At 44.6% G+C, this 18,464-nt stretch overlaps 1 protein-coding gene across 1 annotated transcript in view; it reads left to right on the top strand.

Moving 5' to 3' along the window:
- LOC119168599 (uncharacterized) overlaps positions 1–18,464 on the top strand; it is a 242,134-nt gene that overhangs the window by 169,710 nt on the left and 53,960 nt on the right. The window contains exons 9-10 of the mRNA XM_037419998.2: positions 2,140–2,302; positions 9,869–10,341. Coding sequence (XP_037275895.2) covers positions 2,140–2,302; positions 9,869–10,341 — 636 coding nt within the window. The remainder of the gene's footprint in view (positions 1–2,139; positions 2,303–9,868; positions 10,342–18,464) is intronic.

The raw sequence follows: 18,464 nt of genomic DNA, 5'->3' as shown, positions 1-18,464 counted from the left end.
CGACTGTTTTCTGTTATGCACCCTGCCGTCCTTTGTCCTTCCACTACTCGGAGCACCCCGTATCGCCAGCAGACGAGGCCTATGTATTCGCACTGCTATTGATCGTTCGAAGACCAATAGGCTGACTTGTCTCCCCTCAGTTTTCGATCACTGGTCTTGTTACACTGCCATTGGCGCCGACAGCCCAGGAGGATCAGACTATCTGCCAACATCGTAGGCCACCGTCTGTACCCGATCGTCTGTGTGTTGTTTGAATCAGTGTCGTATCGTTCCAGTGCACGTGCTTGCGCTACCCCTCCGACTTTTTTAATTGACGAATAATTTTCTGTTTAAAACCCTCTGCTCTTTTGCGGGAACAGAAAAACGGCTGTTTCACAGAACGAATCATGAATAATTGAAGTCGGTAGGGCAGTGCAAGCCCACCGACGCCACATTGCAAATCTTTCACTTCTGCGTCCACGGGTCATTGTCCAAAGTTTTTCTGCGTTTGAGTTGCACATGTCGTGGACCTTTCTACCAAGCTACCCGACCTGCCTTCTTTTCGTGTGTTTTGGTATTCAAGGTCATCTTTCCAATGTATGCTCCTCTCTCTTCACTCTATTGCAGCTCCGCCTTTCTTACAAGACTGCTCTCGTTTATCTAAACTCCTTTGCCCCTCTCCACCGCTTCGTAACACTAGTTATGTTGGCTCGAATGAAAAAGTTTCTTCTTCTGGCTAAAAGCAGGCCCAGAGTAGTTGCACGCGCCCTGGCCGGTATGTCATGTGTGCGCGTCTTGCTCGTTGTTAGTGTGAGTGTGTGGTCAGGATGGCGATCGGGAGGCCTCCCATGCCTTTTCCTGCCGCTCAACAAAACATCGAGTGTGCGACCTTTTGTCTTCGGCGTAATCTGCGTGTTTAAGACTTATTATAGGTCCCGCGTTGTGGAGTACTTGCTCATAGCGTTTGGCTTCGGCGTAATCTGCGCGTTTAAGATTTATTATAAGTGCTGCGTTGTGAAGCACTGGCTCATAGCTTTTAACTGCCCGGCTGCCAACTTGTCGCTTTGGGTGTCCCTCTATTCAGCTGTGGAAATGGTTAAAGCTTCGTCGGCAGTAGTGACGGCTACATATGTGCGAAACATTTCATAAGGTATATATTTGTGCCCGCACATTAAGAGCTTTGTTGGCTTCCTTGTATGTTCTCTTGTCAAAGTCTAAAGTAACACTGTTTTTTACATGAATGGTGCAGTTCATTAATTTGAATTTATAAGCAGTGGCTTGTGACATAGATATCTTTGAGCAGAGTAGACTTTTTTTTAGTTGCTGCGAATAGTGACTATTTGACCACTACCAAGCTGGTTAACTATTGCAATGCAGGCAGTAAATTTTACTCAAGTGCACAAGCAATTCTCAGGTGTAGATAATTCCTTCACTTAGCTCAGTTTGTCCATGCTTGCAATGTGATATAGACGAAGACAGGAGACGTGTCTGGGTCTAGGTCGCACTGCATTTCTCAGTCAGGTTCTTCATGCATGCTGCGGTGCTTGTGCATGTGCCTTGCACTGAATCAGAGCTAAACTACTGATAAAGAAATAATAGCTAGTGATGTGACCATGCTTGATGGTCATGCATGGTGATAAATTCTTGAACATCTCTCTGCAGTTTCTGCAGGTGACAATGTGGACTTGGCTGGATTCATGCTCTTTTGTTGTGCTTTGATGGTCATCTAAATTCATCAGTTTGCACAGCCAAATGTGTCCAAATGAAGTGCAGTTTCATGTCACAATGTCTGAACTTGCAATCTGAATCATCAAAGTCACTGAAATAATAGATGAGAAATAATAAGGTCATATGTATACCAGTACAAAAGCTCTTTCAATGAGTCGAGGCCTCCAGAAAATACACAAAAAGTTGCCTTCTGCGAATTTCGCACATGCCATATTATTAATTTGGATGGTGTCTGTACAGAGCTTGACACTTATGGCTAAAGGTGAATGACACCACAATTTAAAGCAGCCGTAACTAAATTTGAGGAGTCCCATATTGTGCAAATGCGAGAAATTATCTTGGAGCCTGAAATGGAAGGAAAATAAATGTGGCCTCCTGTTTCTCTACTAGCCCCATGATTAACACAAAACTTCATTGTACTCGATTGTGCAGTGTGCGGCTGTCCCAGCTTGAGTCGCAGCTTGAGTGTCAGCGGCCCATTGCTGAAGCCTCCGCCAGCAGTGGCCAGGCTCTGGCCCAGCTGTCAGCCAAGCTTCAAGCCTTCCTCAAGACCAGTGTGCTGTTCGCTGCTTCACACTTGCAGCTCGACTCGGAGGTCAGTTTGAGCCGTTTTTCAGCTAACCGACTCAAATGATAGGCCAAGCTCCAGCATAACAAAAATGTGTGAAGGATCTACATAACAAAGCAAATTGGGGTTTCCACTCCTACAATATACACTAAAACCTCATTCTTGCTTGGGCTTGAAAAGATATTTGTTTTATTTAATATTCTTTACATGCACAACAACCTAAGTGCACTACAGCATTCATGGTTTCCTTCTATCTGAAGATGCAGGTCACCTCATGGATACGAAATTGGCTAAATGAGACTGAGTTGATACAACATACTCATTACATTCATGCGTAATCAGGAATGGCATGGATGCAAAAAAGTTCTGCTGCCGTGGCACTACCATGTCAAATGCATTGTAGAATGCAGCAAGCATAGTGCTGTTGCATGGTATTAAAGGGGCTGACAACCGATTTTTTTCAACCATTTTTTTTTTTTGCAACGCAATGCCCACACTATTTAGCTGCCGCGATTGATTCCAAAAGTGAACAGTTATTTCATAAGCAGTATTTTGTTGATCTGAAAAGTGGACGAAGGCATCCTCCAGCAATGCTGTGAAGTAATAGCGATGCCGCTCTTCGCATTATGCTCAAGGTGCTGCTTTCTCAAAAGCGAGTGAAACTGTGGTTAGTCACCATCATATTGACATTTGTAACACAAAATTTGTGAACGATCTCCCCAAAAGAGATCCTGATAAGATGCGAAGCAGCAGCAATGCACAAGGCATTGACCCGGTTGAAACGGGCGTCGACGCGGGTGCCGAAGAACTATTTGAAATTGAACTCAGTGCTGCGTTTACTCGAGTAAAAGCTTGTTTTAAACACAAAGACAAGGGAAGCGCGATGCTTCGAAGACGCTTGCGCTCGGCTTCCTTGGCTCACATCTCGTCGGTGTTACCCGCATGCTGTCTTTGCAGAAACCAAGATGTAGCTCGTTGTTATGGAGTTGAGCATTGTCGATCACGAACGCCGAGACAGTAAGCGTAGCACATGCTTTCATGAGGAGACAGCCCAAACATGCCTCTGTTCGCTGCCAGGACCACTAGAGCATCGCTTGCAGAAAGCTCGTGTCATCGCGTTAATGCAGTAGGCTTCTGGCCTCTCTGTGCAGGGTCTCAAGTGGAGGCGAAGCGATGCACGCAACTAGCGAGTAGGTGATAGGCTTTCTGCGACCATACTGCATCTCGAATAAATAAATAAATAAATAAAAGTGGCAGATCACGATAAACGTTTATCACAGATAGCCGATTGTGTCTGTATCATGGCTAAGTCATTCGCTGTGTTGTCTGCATATCCATGATTCTACAGTAGTTTCTAAATGTTCTTTGGTGTCGCCACCATGTGCCATCGGATATTCGTGCGAAAATTCCAACTATTTCTGAACATTGGCAAAAAAAAAGATATGGCTTCATGGTGGGTACATTAGTCAATATACGCTGTAGCACTGTATTTATTTCTTACTTTATTGGTGATGGCGCACGTAACGAAATCTAAATTTGTACTTGGTCACAGGCATGTGCACGAGGGGGGGTGGAGCATAGGGGGTGCAAAGTCAGCCTCATACATTGACATATTAGGGAGGGGGGGGGCGCTGCGATGAACCATCAGCCCCTCCACCCTGAAAAGAAAACCTGCACATGCTTATGTATTTGATAGTTAATGCATACTACAATTAGTGCATAGTTAGCTGCATTCCCCTCAGGCTCTCGGCATGTATGTGTGTAATAACGAAGTTTTACAATAATGGGCATTGAATGCATGTGTGTGTGCACACTGCTGAGAACTTCATGGTCAAGCTAGCTTGTTGCAATATACTTCACTATGGACAAAATTTACATAGCACCAACCAAGGTGAAAAGTATATTTATTTAAAATATTCTTCACTATTTTATGTCCCCGACTCTCTACGTAATCCTACTTTGTTTATTTTTGTGCTTATTTTGTGGACTTGCTGCTTCTCTATAAATGATTATGTAAATTGTGGGAATAATAAACTAAATAAAGCTAAGTTTTCTTCCTCTGTGTGCGTCGTGAAAAGTCTGCACGTGCTCCAAATGCAGAGTTAGCTGCTCCATAAGCAGATTTTGCCTGCTTCAAGATGCTGGCATTCCCACCACTGATCTCCATAACAGCACACCTCCTCATCATGGAAGCGAGCAGTTACTTATAAGTCTTCCTTAAGGCTGATTACATAAGCTGTATTGTGTGTGTATGGCTGGTTTTGGCAAGGTCATCCAAAACATCCTCTTGTAATGCTTGTGGGGGTGCTGACTCCCCCTTTAAAGTTGTTTGCGCCGCGTGGCGCACGTGTCTTGCGTGAAGCCGTATTTTAGAGTCAAAACTATTCAGAGGTTGGCGGCGTTTTGTTCGTGAGTGTTGATCACCACTATCATCATTATGGTTAGATCGGCGGCAAGCCTTGGTGACAGCACGAGAAAATTAAGCGAGTCTCTTTTGGCGTGGGGCGGTAGTGCAAACAGTTGCCTCCAGCGGTGGGTCTGCCATGGACGGCACCGCGAGCCGTCTGCTGTGGGTTCACGTGGTGAGTCAGGCGTTAGCAACACCGCCTTGTTTGTCATGTTGTTGAGTGTCTTTAACATTGTGTAAGGCTGTCTTAGCATGTTGATCACAATTGATGTTATAGTAATTCGGCTGACGATATCGCAGATGAAAAAGTAGTTGAATAAATGTGTGTTTGGCTTGGTTTATTCCTGTGGACACGTCTACTGTGCACCGTCTGTGGACACGTCTACTGAGCACCACGCTCCAAGAGCGTGGTGCTCTTTCGACAACGAGATCCTGCATGTTTCGCGTGGTATTGACAACAAAATAATGTTGGCATAAGTTCACGTTGTAGGCTGCAAACTGGGCACGCATTATCACTTTAGAGGGCGGCCGTCCTCCAGTCTGGCGTGCAGGGGGCACCCTAGATCCTTCAAAATCGCAATGTAATTTTGTTCAACACAAGCTATCAATGAAGTTTTGCTGCTGCTGCAAAAAATTAGTATTGGAGGTTTTAGTAGAATGCAGGCTCATGGACATCCAGTAAGGGCCATGAACCAAGCACACTCGGCAAGGGCCACTTTGGCCCCCTGTATTTTGTGAACAAAGAAAATGGAAAATATAAGGCTGAAGCCATGTATTGAGTGACATAAGCGGACTTCGATAAAATATTTTAGTTAGAATTGGACCAGGGTTTTTCTTTTTCGAAATTATTCTTGTTTGGAAAAACTCGCTTCTTTAACTTTTTTTCTTCTGTCCTGCTTCATCTAGGAAAACAAGCTTTTGCAGGAGTGTTGAAAAGATGTTGCTCAATATTCACACCTTTTTTTTTTGAAATTTTTGGGTGGAATGAGAAATCCACCAAGGCTCATCAAAGATACCAAATTTTTTTATTTAGACCAAGTTTTCCATTTTTTCAAAATTTTTTAGTTCTCCAGACAGCCTAAAGAAAGCATGGATGTAATTCACTGTGATGCGTATTCAACCAAGAAGAAAGAAGTTTCGACACAAGGTTTACAATGTGCAAATAATTCACCTGCTAAATTAGGAAATGTGGGGGCTAGCAATAGCAAGATGCGTGGGACACCACCTTCGAACATTTTTTTGGTGTGCTGGGATCAGTTTTTGCAAATAAAATTTTTGGTTACGGTGCACGTCAAGCATGCTTGCAATACATATGAAAAAAAAACACATTGTCCGGACATGCATGTTGGATCTCTCATGGAATCACCCAGCAATCCGTGATAGCATAGGGAAACGGAACTCTGCAGATGCGCGATGAACCCACGTGGCATGCTCCAACAAGGGTTTGGGAGGAGTAACAGCAACAGAAGCTACAGTGAATTCATTGTATGCTCCACTTGCAAGAACATGTTAATATCGGGCAAGGTGCCAGTGTTTAACGGAACTTTAAGTTGACACATGCTCTGCTTTGGCTGCTACTCCCACTTCTTTGGTGGGAGAAGGTGTAATTAGGGGGGAAGCTCCTCAAAGCGGCACCCGTTCGTCCCTCGTAGTACGTAACATGTGTTACGCTTTGACCTCCAAGGGGGTGCCGGTGGGAGATTTCTCCTGTGCGTTGTTAAACAATAAAAGAATCGCAGCGTTCGCATTAACTAAAAGCCTAATTCTTCTGTCTCTCATTCCCCATTAGCAGCCATTGGCATGTACATTGAGCAGTATGTGACAAGAAAAGGTTGCTACGTTATACTTGCTGGACGTAACCTCCTTTGTTTAAGAAAGGTTTAGCGAGCGTTAAGCCGCAGTGCCATGAATACAGTGGACTAGTATATACCATGAACTCGGGGTGGTTAAAGGTGGGAAGTAGATACGAAGCGCCAGCCGTAATAAAGTGTGCGTGTGCCACGTCTCGTTTAGTCCTTGGAATATCTGCTGGATGGCGGTGCTTCTATATGCGGAATATATAATGAAAAGATGCGAGATTGTTGTACTTGGAGTGTTGACTAGATGGACGAATGGACACACAGACAGATGCATGGACGGACGCACGGATGGCTGCACGAACGGATGGACGCATGGGCGGACGCAGGGTGGATACATGGACGAGCGCATGGATGGACGTGCGGACGCACGTACAGACGCACGCACGGACGGGCGGATGGACGCATGGGTGGACGCATGGATGGACGCACGGACGGACGGAAGCAAGAACGAATACATGGACGGATGCTTTGCCCCACTCTCCATCATGCACCCCGTGGATATGCTGCCATTTTTTTTTTACTAGAGTGTTTTGTGAACTTCTTGTGGTGTCACTACTTTCACTGGTACTGTGTATACTTTCAATTAAAGAGGTGTTAACATAATACTTCGCGGATAAGAAAGCCCGCGGGATTGATTCTCGTGAGCGTATGTATATCATCTGCAAAATATCAACAGCCAATATAGCTTGGAAGATATTTGAAAATAATTTTGAAGTTTGCTTGAGCCATCGACTTCATCGCGCCATTGAAACCCTCAACGTGGACCCTTGAAGACCCCCCACTTTCTTCATGTTACCACGCTGCAGAAATTTATGATGACGTCATAGGCACCATTCTTTTATTTGGTTGCGTTTGCTCCAGCAGACTATTACTCGGCAGCTGCTCGCGAGTCCCTGGCCGTGGAGCACAAGTTGAAAGTTTTTTGTTTGATGACATTATTGCTGTCCCGTTTCCTGTTTGAAAAAGATTCTTGATGGGAGCTGCGTGGAAGTGCATCACAGTTCTGTGTGCTGACATGGTCGAGCCCTGCACCCTCTAGGTGGTGATAGTTGCGCACGGTGGCTTGCCGTTTTCAAAACTGAAACTGATACTCGTAGGTAATATCGAGCCTGTAAATAATTATCTGTCACATGCTGCAGAAAACAATGTGTCGTGTTATGATTAACATGCTCCCACGAACACATTGCAGTGAAAAAATTGCGTGGCCAAAATTTTCATGTCAATTCCCCTTTAGTTACGCCGGTAACATCTCTGTATAATAATTGCAATATAAACTGTAACTAGAGTCATAGCAGGCTGTCTCATGTAGTCAGTGCTAACCATGTAGTTTAATTTGTTGCATTTCAAAGAATGACTACAAAAAATAATACCCTTATGTGGAGAAAATGGCAAACATTTATTGTTTGAGCAAACATAAATTGTATGCGAGCTAGGGATGTCAAGTAAAAGTATCCAATCTTTCGCGAACTTGGTTTATTGCACAATGAGATCCAATAAAAAATGCGCTCTACCTGCTTTTGGGAGGGATACACCAGGCTGGGCAGCATTACATAAATTAAAGCTGTCATGTCGACTCCTCGGCAGGCAACTGTCCCCAATATGCACTACCTTTTCACGCTTAAAACAAGAAAGTTCTTTGACCCACCGTTCTTCCCAAGCCGCCGCCACTACAGTGCCATAGATCTGTCCAAATAAGCCACACCTGTTAGCCAGCAAGCTACCATCTTCGCTGTTCCCTGATGGTGCTTATCTCGTCGTCTTCATGAAGTAGCCTTCGATCTTTGAAGGCTACTTCATGAAGAAGTAGGCTACTTCCATCCTTGCTGTTCTCTGATGGTGCTTATCTCGTCATCTTCATGAAGTAGCCTTCGATTTTTGAAGGTGTGATGTCTTATCTTAAAGGGGCCCTCCAACACTACTTAACACCCAATTTTTTATTCGTGGGTTGTGTAGACTGACGTACAGACACACTAATGCAGAAAGAACAGTAGTGATAACGGCACTCAGTCCCAAGTTATTCGATTAGGAAAATTCAAAATGTACAAGAAAAAAAAGTGGCTACCCTCAACTTGATTTTCGTGGGGTCATCTGACCACATTTTACTCGCCCGATGACGTTGCGTGACTCCTCCAATGGAATGAGCTGGAAGGGCCCACGTAGAGGATGCTCGCACACCAATGTTATTTGTTCTTTTCAATGTAACATGGACGTCGTTGCCACAGTAACAAACGTGGTGCCTTACGCTTGATTTGCTTTATCAGAACGTGAGCAAGCACTACTGTTTCAAAGCGAGGTATTTTCTGTTGCTTTTTACAACATTTCGAGTCACTCCCTCCTGTTAATATGAGAGAGGAATTCGTAGAATGACCAGGACAGTGAAGTACTGTCGACCCTTCACGCATTCTTCGGTGAGCCGCCAGACGAATAACAATAGCACAATGCACCCGTTCAACAGTGCATGTGTGACAAAAGACAGCTTTCACCAGCACAGACTGTCATCGCATGCTGTAACTAGTGTTGTGGGCATAGCTATACTAGTTGAAAATCACAGAAAGTAGATCGAAAAATTCTGTTTTAAAAATGTCTGCTAGCTTTCCCAAGAAACTGTGGCAAGGTTAGGCACTTCAGACGGCATGCTTCCTATTGCAACACAAAACATAAAAACAAGGCACATTAAACAGTCTCTTTATTATAGAGACAATCAATAGCGTACATCAGTAAAAGATCAAATGATCGCCAACTTTTTTGCTGCGAGAGGCACCAAAGGTATTTTTGAGTGAAGAAACAAAAAATACAAATTGGCATTTAACTAGAAAAATTGGGTCTGTTAAAGACAATGCAATAAACAATCTTACCATTAGTAGGGTTATAGCAATTGTCTGTCCCTTTAATACGCCGTTCATTGCTACCTCATTGCACAGTACCACTACTGCATTGCTAGCAAGGAGCTTGCCATCGGCCTGTTCAATACTCGCTGCACTCGTGCACGATCACGATTAGATCAGGACGCTACCTCAGGAAGCAATCACATACAATGCTGCATGAATGGCGGCAGTGAGTAATTGAGCCGCAATGCAGCTGGCACTTTTTGGCCATCAATGATCAGCTGAACGGAAGCCATACGTTTCAGTGGGACATTGCCGCTTTTGATCAGTATCAGCCAATAGTGGTGCAGTAATAAAGGACTTACTGAAGACCTCTTACAATTTTAGATTCATCATTGCCCATGTAATACATCAAAGGTCCACTCAAATCTTGCTATCTACTTTGAGATTATTGACTCTCCAGTTCCACTTCCATCTCTAAAGTTTGTTGTATATGATGCAGGTGTTGGATGAAATCATGGACGACCTGGAAGGTTCTGGAGACGAGCACCCAACTGCTCCACCGCCAAGCAAGGACAGGCTTGCACCACTGAACGTCTCCTTTGCGAATGGAGACTCCGAGCCCGACTCAAGCTACGGCACGCCCGTCGATGAGCTTCCACCGAGCACCTCTGCTGAGCACACTTCTCTTGTGCATGCGATCCTGGAGGCTGCCGCAGGCTCCCAACTGTTAGCACGGAGTGAAGACTTGCCCATAAATGGCGAGAGTGAAGTGCACGACAAATTGGCTGAGCGAAGAAACTTGTGTGTTGTAGAGTGCAGCCTGGTGGATTGCAATGGTGTGAGTGGTGAGTGTGGGCTCAGGGGCCAGTTGCCACCTGCGGGCTCTGTGGTAGAAGAGACGGCTCTTCAGTCTGCAAGGAGTCTCACCCACATCAATGGGTTTCACGCAGATGATGGCACAGTGATATTCAGGTATGCATACTCAGGGAGGCATGTACGAAATTTTTTGTGGTAGTGATGCATTCGTACGATGCTTCAGTTTCATTCCTTGTTCTTCACAGTGCTACGTGCTGCATATTTAATCAGATCTGGCGAAAGGGCATGTGATAAACAAGACTTTGTCAGTCTGCTGAATTGGGAATGCCATACTCGTTAGTGCCCTTAGAGCTTATTGCCTTCTGGGATCGGGGCTTATCTACAGCTGCTGCTCTACGGGCTCAATTACAAGCCATAGAAGTTGAATTTCTGCAACTATAGGATACTTGAGGGCTTGCATTCAAGTGGGCACCAAAGGAACTCGGGTTGCTTAAATCAGTGCAGAGTCACGCTGCTACACCATGCCTCACATTAGCAATGGGCCTTCCTTACTTAAATCTCAGAATGTAACATAACTTTCACTAACACTGCGGTGCATCTCAGTGATCGCTAGCCAACTTTGCTGTTTTTGAAAATTCTACAGCTATGTTTTGGCAGTTAATGCATAGTTGCCACTTTAGGCAGAGAGTGTTGGAGATGGTGGGGCACCCGATCTGCTCTTCCATGTTTCTTCTGTCTTTCTCGCTTGCTATAAATAGGGGAACTTTGATTATACATCTCCTGGTTTCCTGGCGACCCGCATTTTACGATGAATTGGTTTGGTCCCAGCAAGATCCCCATAGAAGTGATGTATTAAAAACCTTTGGTATACAAAACAGTTTTAAGACACTTTTACTCGAATTAAACGTCCTCCAAATATTCACGAGTACAAAATATGAACTTGCGTTTCCTTTGGTTGACGAATAGAAAAGTAGAGAGACTGGATGTTTGCTTAGAATGGAAAATTTATTCTCCTGAAAGTTAACCGATATATCCCCAAACGTAAGAAAATTAATAAAACTAAATTATTTCCCCAAAATTATTGCTTCTACGACCTCAGAAAACAGAATTAGGCATTTATTTAAAAAAAAACTCTTTCAAACAATGATTTTAGAGCCATCCTGTATACAGGACACCTGTGTTTGACACACCGTGAACAAAAAAACATTAGCGCCTATCACTGTCATACGAAAGTTACTGCGCACTTAATAACTGATGAACAATCGACCATCGAAAACAATTTGACTCTATAATATTTATATATATATATATATTTTTTCACAGTCTGCCGCTCATTTACATGCATGTGAAATAGCCATTTTGTGACTGCAAGCACGTGGCTATTTGTAGCCCAGCGATTACCTAGACTTGCATGGGACGAGGACAGGGCATCGTAAACATACCTTAAATGGCGCTATCTTTTTTACAGAAAAAACATGCAAGTTACACTAAATAGTTTCAACGTCCTACATGTAAAACACTGGGCATATATGGATTAATGCGCTTCTACATACGCCAGTATCACATGCGTACGTATCCGGGAGCTCTACCTAGTCAAACCCTATTCACACAGAGTAGGTTCAGCCGATCGATAAGCTGATATTTTCAAGTTTTCGGTCCATGGAAACTTTTCCTGCTTGACATACAGCTGATCTCTTGCCTTTGTCGCACTTGCAGTCACAGGCTTGTACATGCATAAGGTCGAGACGCAGCTGTTTTCGCCATGCAAAAATACTTTCAGACAACCTCAACATTCATAATAACAACAGGGCGTCACTCGTTGCACATTACAAGCCAACAAATTACAACAGGCACAGCTCAGTCGTGCACAAAGGCATTCTACGAGAAGTCACGGTCTGTCGCCATTATGTGATAGTAATGACACTGTGTCTGACTCTTCTGACGAGAGGCTATCGGCAATGTAGTTTCAATTTCGTTTTCTCGCGCCGGCTATTTTCGTGCTCTGTTTATCAATGTAAAGATGCATGTTGCATTCAATTTTTTTAAAGTTGAGAACAAAAATTCTTTCGCACCTCCTCCAACTAAGTAATGCTGTCATTAGCTGGCACTGGCAAGAATAATGTAATCTACTTTCCTTGCAGAGGCACAAGGTCGTGCTGTGGGCTTATTCAGGTAGTCTGTGCCTATTTTTTTTGGGGGGGGGGGGGGGGGGCAAGGCTACTGTTTACAATCTTGGTTTTTCGATTATACGACTCCCGGACTATACAATAGTTTTAGTAGTCCCCTGAAAGTCATATAATCAGGGTTCCACTGTATCACCATCAGCCTGACTTCGCCCACTGCAGGGCAAAGGCTTCTCCCATGATCCGCCAATCAACCAGGTCTTGTGCTTTCTTCTGCCATGTTATACCTGCAAACTTTTTAATCTCATCGGCCCATCTAACTTTCTGCCTCCGCCTCGTGCGTTTGCGCTCTCTGGGAATCTAGTCAGTTTAATAGCGAACGGTTATCTTGCCTACGGGCTATGTGCCCGGCGAACGTCTATTTCTTCTTCTTGATTTCAACTGTAATATCCTTAACCCCGGTTTGTTCCTTTACCCACTCTGCTCTCTTCTTGCCTCTTAAGGTTATACCTATCACTTTCCTTTCCACTTTTTGCTGTGTCATCCTCAATTTAAGCTGAGCCCCCTTTGTAAGCCTCCAGGTTTCTGCTCCATAGGTAAGTACCAGTAAGATGGTGCTGTTATATACCTTCCTCTTGAGGGTTAGTGGTAGATTACCATTTATGACTTGAGAATGCATGCCGGATATGATCCACCTTCTCCTTATTCTTAGAGTTACAGGCGATCCAGGATAAATTAAACTCGAAGGGGATTGCAAAATAGTTCGATATATCGATAATTTAATATACAACGTAGGCATCTTTAAGGCCTAAATTAAAGCATTTAGGTTTTGGAAATCGTTACAAGCGCTAACATAATGATTCGCTTACAGTGTAATGAAGAACAAGGTGTGAACTGCAAGTTACCGCACTTTATTTTATATATTTTTTTATACGAATTACTTTTTTTATATGAAATTAGTCCGTAAACTTGCCCTGCTTCATGCGCGCCATCATCCTCAGTATTATTGAAGCTTATAAAATAAGCGAATTCAGGTCCTTCAACAACAGCGTTGATTGAGGCAGAACGTCAGTGCAAGCTTTCTAGTGCGGAAAAAGGTTGGTTAGCGGTGGCAGTGAAGGCATTGACATATTCATAACTGCACGGATATACTTCCCCATCATCAGTAATCATGAACTGTAATTCATCCTCTGAGTTGCTCATCAAGGCAATGTCATGAGGTACTCTCTATTAACTCTTATCTCTAACTCTTCCCAGTCTAGGGTCCTGAATACCTCCTGTAAACACATGTATACCTGCCAAGTCTCGCGGATTGGCCGGCAGACTCCCGGATTTGGACAGTTTCGTCCATTTGTACGGCTGTCATGAAAATCTCCCGGAAATTGAAATTTTTGTGCATGATCTGGCTGCTTTGACAAAAAAGCAGCTCAATCCGCTCCAGGCTTTTTGAACCTACCCCATTTTATTATGAATGAGTTTAAGAGGCGTTCATCTAAACGTACAGTAGAATCTCAGTGATGTGAAACCGCGGCAGATACGAATTCGTGAAATTCCTCAGCGAAATTTCACTCTGTCTATTGAGCCTAAATTCGAATGTTCTGAACACATTTCCTAATCATGACGGGTGATACGAACTTTAGTACGAAAATCGACGAATAAAAGCCGAGAGCAGCGTACTCAAAGCTTCGGAAGTACACGTGCGACCGGCGCACGCACTGTCTTCTACAGTGTGCGTGATTGTCATTGCCGCAACCGCTGTCGACGAAACCATGGACGCTTGTGACGCGATCATGTATGGCGATGACGTAACTGACAGAGTCCCGAAAGTGTGTTGGCGTCCAACACTCAACCAGTGAAGGCAACACTGCTTTCCGCAAACCCTGCGCACAAAACCGCGGCAGATGCGATCGTAGACGGTATGAAACGACTTTGTTTTGAAGGCGTGTGCGCAGTCAAGCGCACGGGGATTAAAAAAAAAGGAACTACCATTTGCCAAAACCGTCGTGCAGAACATAGCGGTCACGCCAGCGCGATAGCGATCTACAAGCTCCGAGGGCACGCAGCGGTAGACAAAAGGCAGTTAATACGTAAAAAAAATGTCACAGTTTCGCCACAAGGGTGAAGCAATGAATGCCACAGCAACAACTTGACATATCACACTGAGAACGGCAAGCAGATGAAAACGTGCAGTGCGCTGCTCACGCACAAATGACGCACGAAAACAATACACACAAGACTAGAGCGAGCTACCAATGTTTACCGCTCGACACGTAACGTGCTTTAAAAAAAAAAAAACTATGCTCGATACATAATCACAGGTACAGATGAGTACAAACAAGTGTCCCAGTTATACCTCGCTGTGTATGAAAAGCACGCTCTTTTTGAAAACAGGCCCTGTGCATAGACCGGAGATACCTTTGTGGGTCCGACAACTAACGCAATCGTTCCAGTGAAAGCACACGATTCTCCCCACCGAAAGATACCAGCACGTGTGCACAAGCATTAACCCTGCCCCCTCCCCCCATCCCGCAGGGCAAAGTACACGTCAGAGATAAGTGCGCCTCGATTGCGACGAGCTGGGCGTCGAGCGCGGGCGGCTGTTTTTTGTTTCTAGAGTTTTATTATATATAGATAAGTATACCCATACGGTGAATGACGGTGGTGACGGCGACTAGAGTTTCTGTATATGCTACCTTTAGGTAGCAGAGCTGCGCCAAGGTACGCCATCTTGGGTTCAAATTTCTAAAACCACTCACCACCCATGTAAGAGTATTGCTCGCACTTCAGAGTACTAGCATTTTTTAATTTATTTTCTTCACTTTCTTTTTTTATTTTTATGAAGGTATCAGAAAAACTCAGTTGCTCTTGTCACGCCTAGAAGCCTTGATTTTATGTTTACGTTTTTGGTATTTAATAATGAAAAAAGTGCATCAGCTCGTTGAGCTAGTATAGTTAAATATATGTATATTTATAGTAGGCCACACATTAGCTTCGGCTTCTTTTGTGCTGTTTTTCCCATTTGCATATATATAATTATTTTTCACTCTCGATCTCTATCGAGCCACTTAGGGATGAAATATTTTGATTGCGTTGGGTTTATTCGTTAACTGTGTGAGTTAACCAGTTAAAGCTTTGTAGTGGCCCCGCCGCGGTGGTCTAGTGGCTAAGGTACTCGGCTGCTGACCCGCAGGTCGCGGGATCGAATCCTGGCTGCGGCGGCTGCATTTCCGATGGAGGCGGAAATGGTGTAGGCTCGTGTGCTCAGATTTGGGTGCACGTTAAAGAACCCCAGGGGGTCGAAATTTCCGGAGCCCTCTACTACAGCGTCTCTCATAATCATATGGTGGTTTTGGAACATTAAACCCCACAAATCAATCAAAGCTTTGTAGTGTTCAACTGGATCGAGCTTGATAGGAATCGAGAGTGGCTGTGCGATGCCCATGTTATGCGCGGCTCTTGTATTACGCTCGTATTACAACGGGGGCTCACGACAATTGATGTGAATCGTTGTTCAGCAACCCTATCGCGGCCAACATTCTTTTCACTTAAGGTTTCAAAGCTGCATTCAATTCACGTGCTAGCAGTTCTAGTTTAGTTTATAGTTCTAGTTTAAACTGTCCTTTTATTTTTAACCTTTTTAGCCGCCAGACCAATTTGGACGCATGCAGCTGACACACGCTGCCCAACTCTGCATGTATAATGCATTCGCTACTGCATCTGTGGGTAATACAAATAGAGCAAGTTTTGCAGTGCCATGGAAACATAAAAAAAAAGCAAAGTGGATGGGCGTGAGCAGAGAAGTGGAAAAGGGGCACTTGCTCCCCTCAAGCCACAACAGCACTTGCTCTCACCCAAGCTAGACCAGTGCTTTCGCTCTCCCTAAGCTGCGATGCAACAATGGTTTGCACTCCCCAAGAGAAAATCCTGCCGACAACCATAGCTAAACGTTTCTTCTTTCTGACTGAACACAAATCTTTCTATAGCAACACCGGCTGCTCCCGCGTCTGATCACACGGGCTCTACATAGTACAACTCAATACAGGATGCGTTTGCTGCCATATTTCGATTGACCAACAGGCAGCATGGCTACATTAGCGAAGAAGCCCGGTAAGAATAACAACAGCCGTTGCCAACCCGCCTGATCTGCCTGGAATCTGCCTAGCACTGGCTTCTCCGCTGTGCAAATGAACCACCTATGACCACGTGATGGCGCTTAGCGAATAGGGGCGCTGAACTCCTGTAGGCGGAGCGAGCGGCGCCCGGAAGAGAGTGGCGCAACTCTGCTACCTAAGGGCAGCATATACAGTAACTCTAGCAGCTACAGCAAAAAGCCAGCCTAGACTGTCAATAAGGCAGGGGCCTGACGCGTTTCGGCGTTCCTGTCAAAAGAGTCTAGTAGGGAGCAAAGCTTGGACCCACGCTTTTGCGGCAGCCAGCTGCGCCGCCCCGTCCGTTCACGTGTGTCCCAGTAAGACATACATGAGTTGTTTTGAAGGAAATAAATTCTGCTAGTTGTGTTGATCGTTTGAGACTATCACCTTAGTGGGAAACCCTACCTTCATGTGTTTGGCCGCTCAAAACTGACCCCAACGCTGATGTTTGCGCTTGCGATTGAGACCCTCCACTCCCTCTTGTTTTTCGCGATGTTCTTGTTTGTTTGTTTCTTTGTTTGTTTTTGGGTTTTTTTTTTTTTGGTGCAAAAAAAAAAAACAAATTCAACACGCCCCCCCCCCCCCCCCCTTCCCTGCTGCGGAAATCTCCCGGATTCAGAATCCTTGCACTTAGCAGGTATGCACACGGTGAATAGCATTGGAGAGACCGTGTTTTCCTGCCTTACACTCTTCTTTATTGGGATTCTGTCGCTTTCTTCATGGAGAACTCGGTGGCTGTGGATCTACTGTAGATTTCTTCCAGTATGTTTATATATGGTTCGTCAATGCTCTAATTCCATAGTGCCTGCATTACTTCTGATGTCTCAACTGTAATCTTTTGCAAATATTCGAATGCTTCGAATATTCGAACGAATAGTTGAGTTTCAGAATTCGCTTCGATTCGAATTAAAATTATGGAATATTTTCGAAGTATTCGCAATGAACGAATAGGTGTATATTAGTCTGCATGTAACTGCCTGTAAAGGTAGCTTCACTGGAATATAGTGTGCTAAGCCGTGAAAAAATTTATTCAAAAAAAATTTGCTTTGCTGCGAAGACCCCTTCAAATTTAATGTGGCCCTGCAACGCTTACCGAACCTGGTCAGAAAACACTGCCGATCGGTAGTCCAGGCTACAGAGAACACGCGGGGCAAATATTATAGCGCAGCGCATGGCCTGTAATTCACAATAAATTTTTAAAGGTAAAAATTGCTTTCTTTTCCCGGCAAATGACACTACAAGCTCAAAAATCACTTGTCACAGCCAAGAAGGATTATACGGCCCTGGTCACAGCCATTGGTTGATTTGAGCGTGGCGCGCTCATCGTTACTGGGGCCGCAACGGGAGGCCGCCACTTGTCCACGAGTACATGCACGATCGCACTGAAAAGCCGCGCATACGAAGAAAAAAAAAAAGAGGCGTTGAAGGTCATGAGGTGCGTGTGACGTTTTTTTTGTTTTTTTCGCCGTGCCGTTCCTCTCTGCTTAGCGTCCAGCTATTTCGTCTTGACGAGAAGGGAGAAAATTATACCAACCAACCCAAAAATTCAATATCAGCCAGCCAAAGTAGCCACTCTTTTGGAGAGAATGCAATTGCAGCGTGTGACAAGTTTTTGGAGCTCCGCTCGTACTGGACTGATTCTAGAAACTTTGGGGTGGTAAATTTGTAAGGCAACAAGCATGTTTACTGGCTCCGTGGCTACTTGAAAAAGTGTTGCAGGGCCTCTTTAAGGAAACATGTTACCCTCAAATCAATTCTTCATTTTATTAAGCTTGTTGATGATTGATATGTGGGGTTCAACGTCGCAAAACCACCATATGATTATGAGAGACGCCGTAGTGGAGTGCTCCGGAAATTTCGACCACCTGGAGTTCTTTAACATGCACCCAAATCTGATCACACGGGCCTACAACATTTCCGCCTCCACCGAAAATGCAGCCGCCACAGCCAGGTTTCGATCCAGCGACCTGCGAGTCAGCAGACGAGTACCTTAGCCACTAAACCA

Source organism: Rhipicephalus microplus, chromosome 3 (assembly GCF_043290135.1).
Source record: "Rhipicephalus microplus isolate Deutch F79 chromosome 3, USDA_Rmic, whole genome shotgun sequence".
Classification (NCBI taxonomy): Eukaryota; Metazoa; Arthropoda; class Arachnida; order Ixodida; family Ixodidae; genus Rhipicephalus; species Rhipicephalus microplus.
Note: the sequence above shows the minus strand (reverse complement) of the source record. Positions and strands in the feature narration are given on the sequence as shown.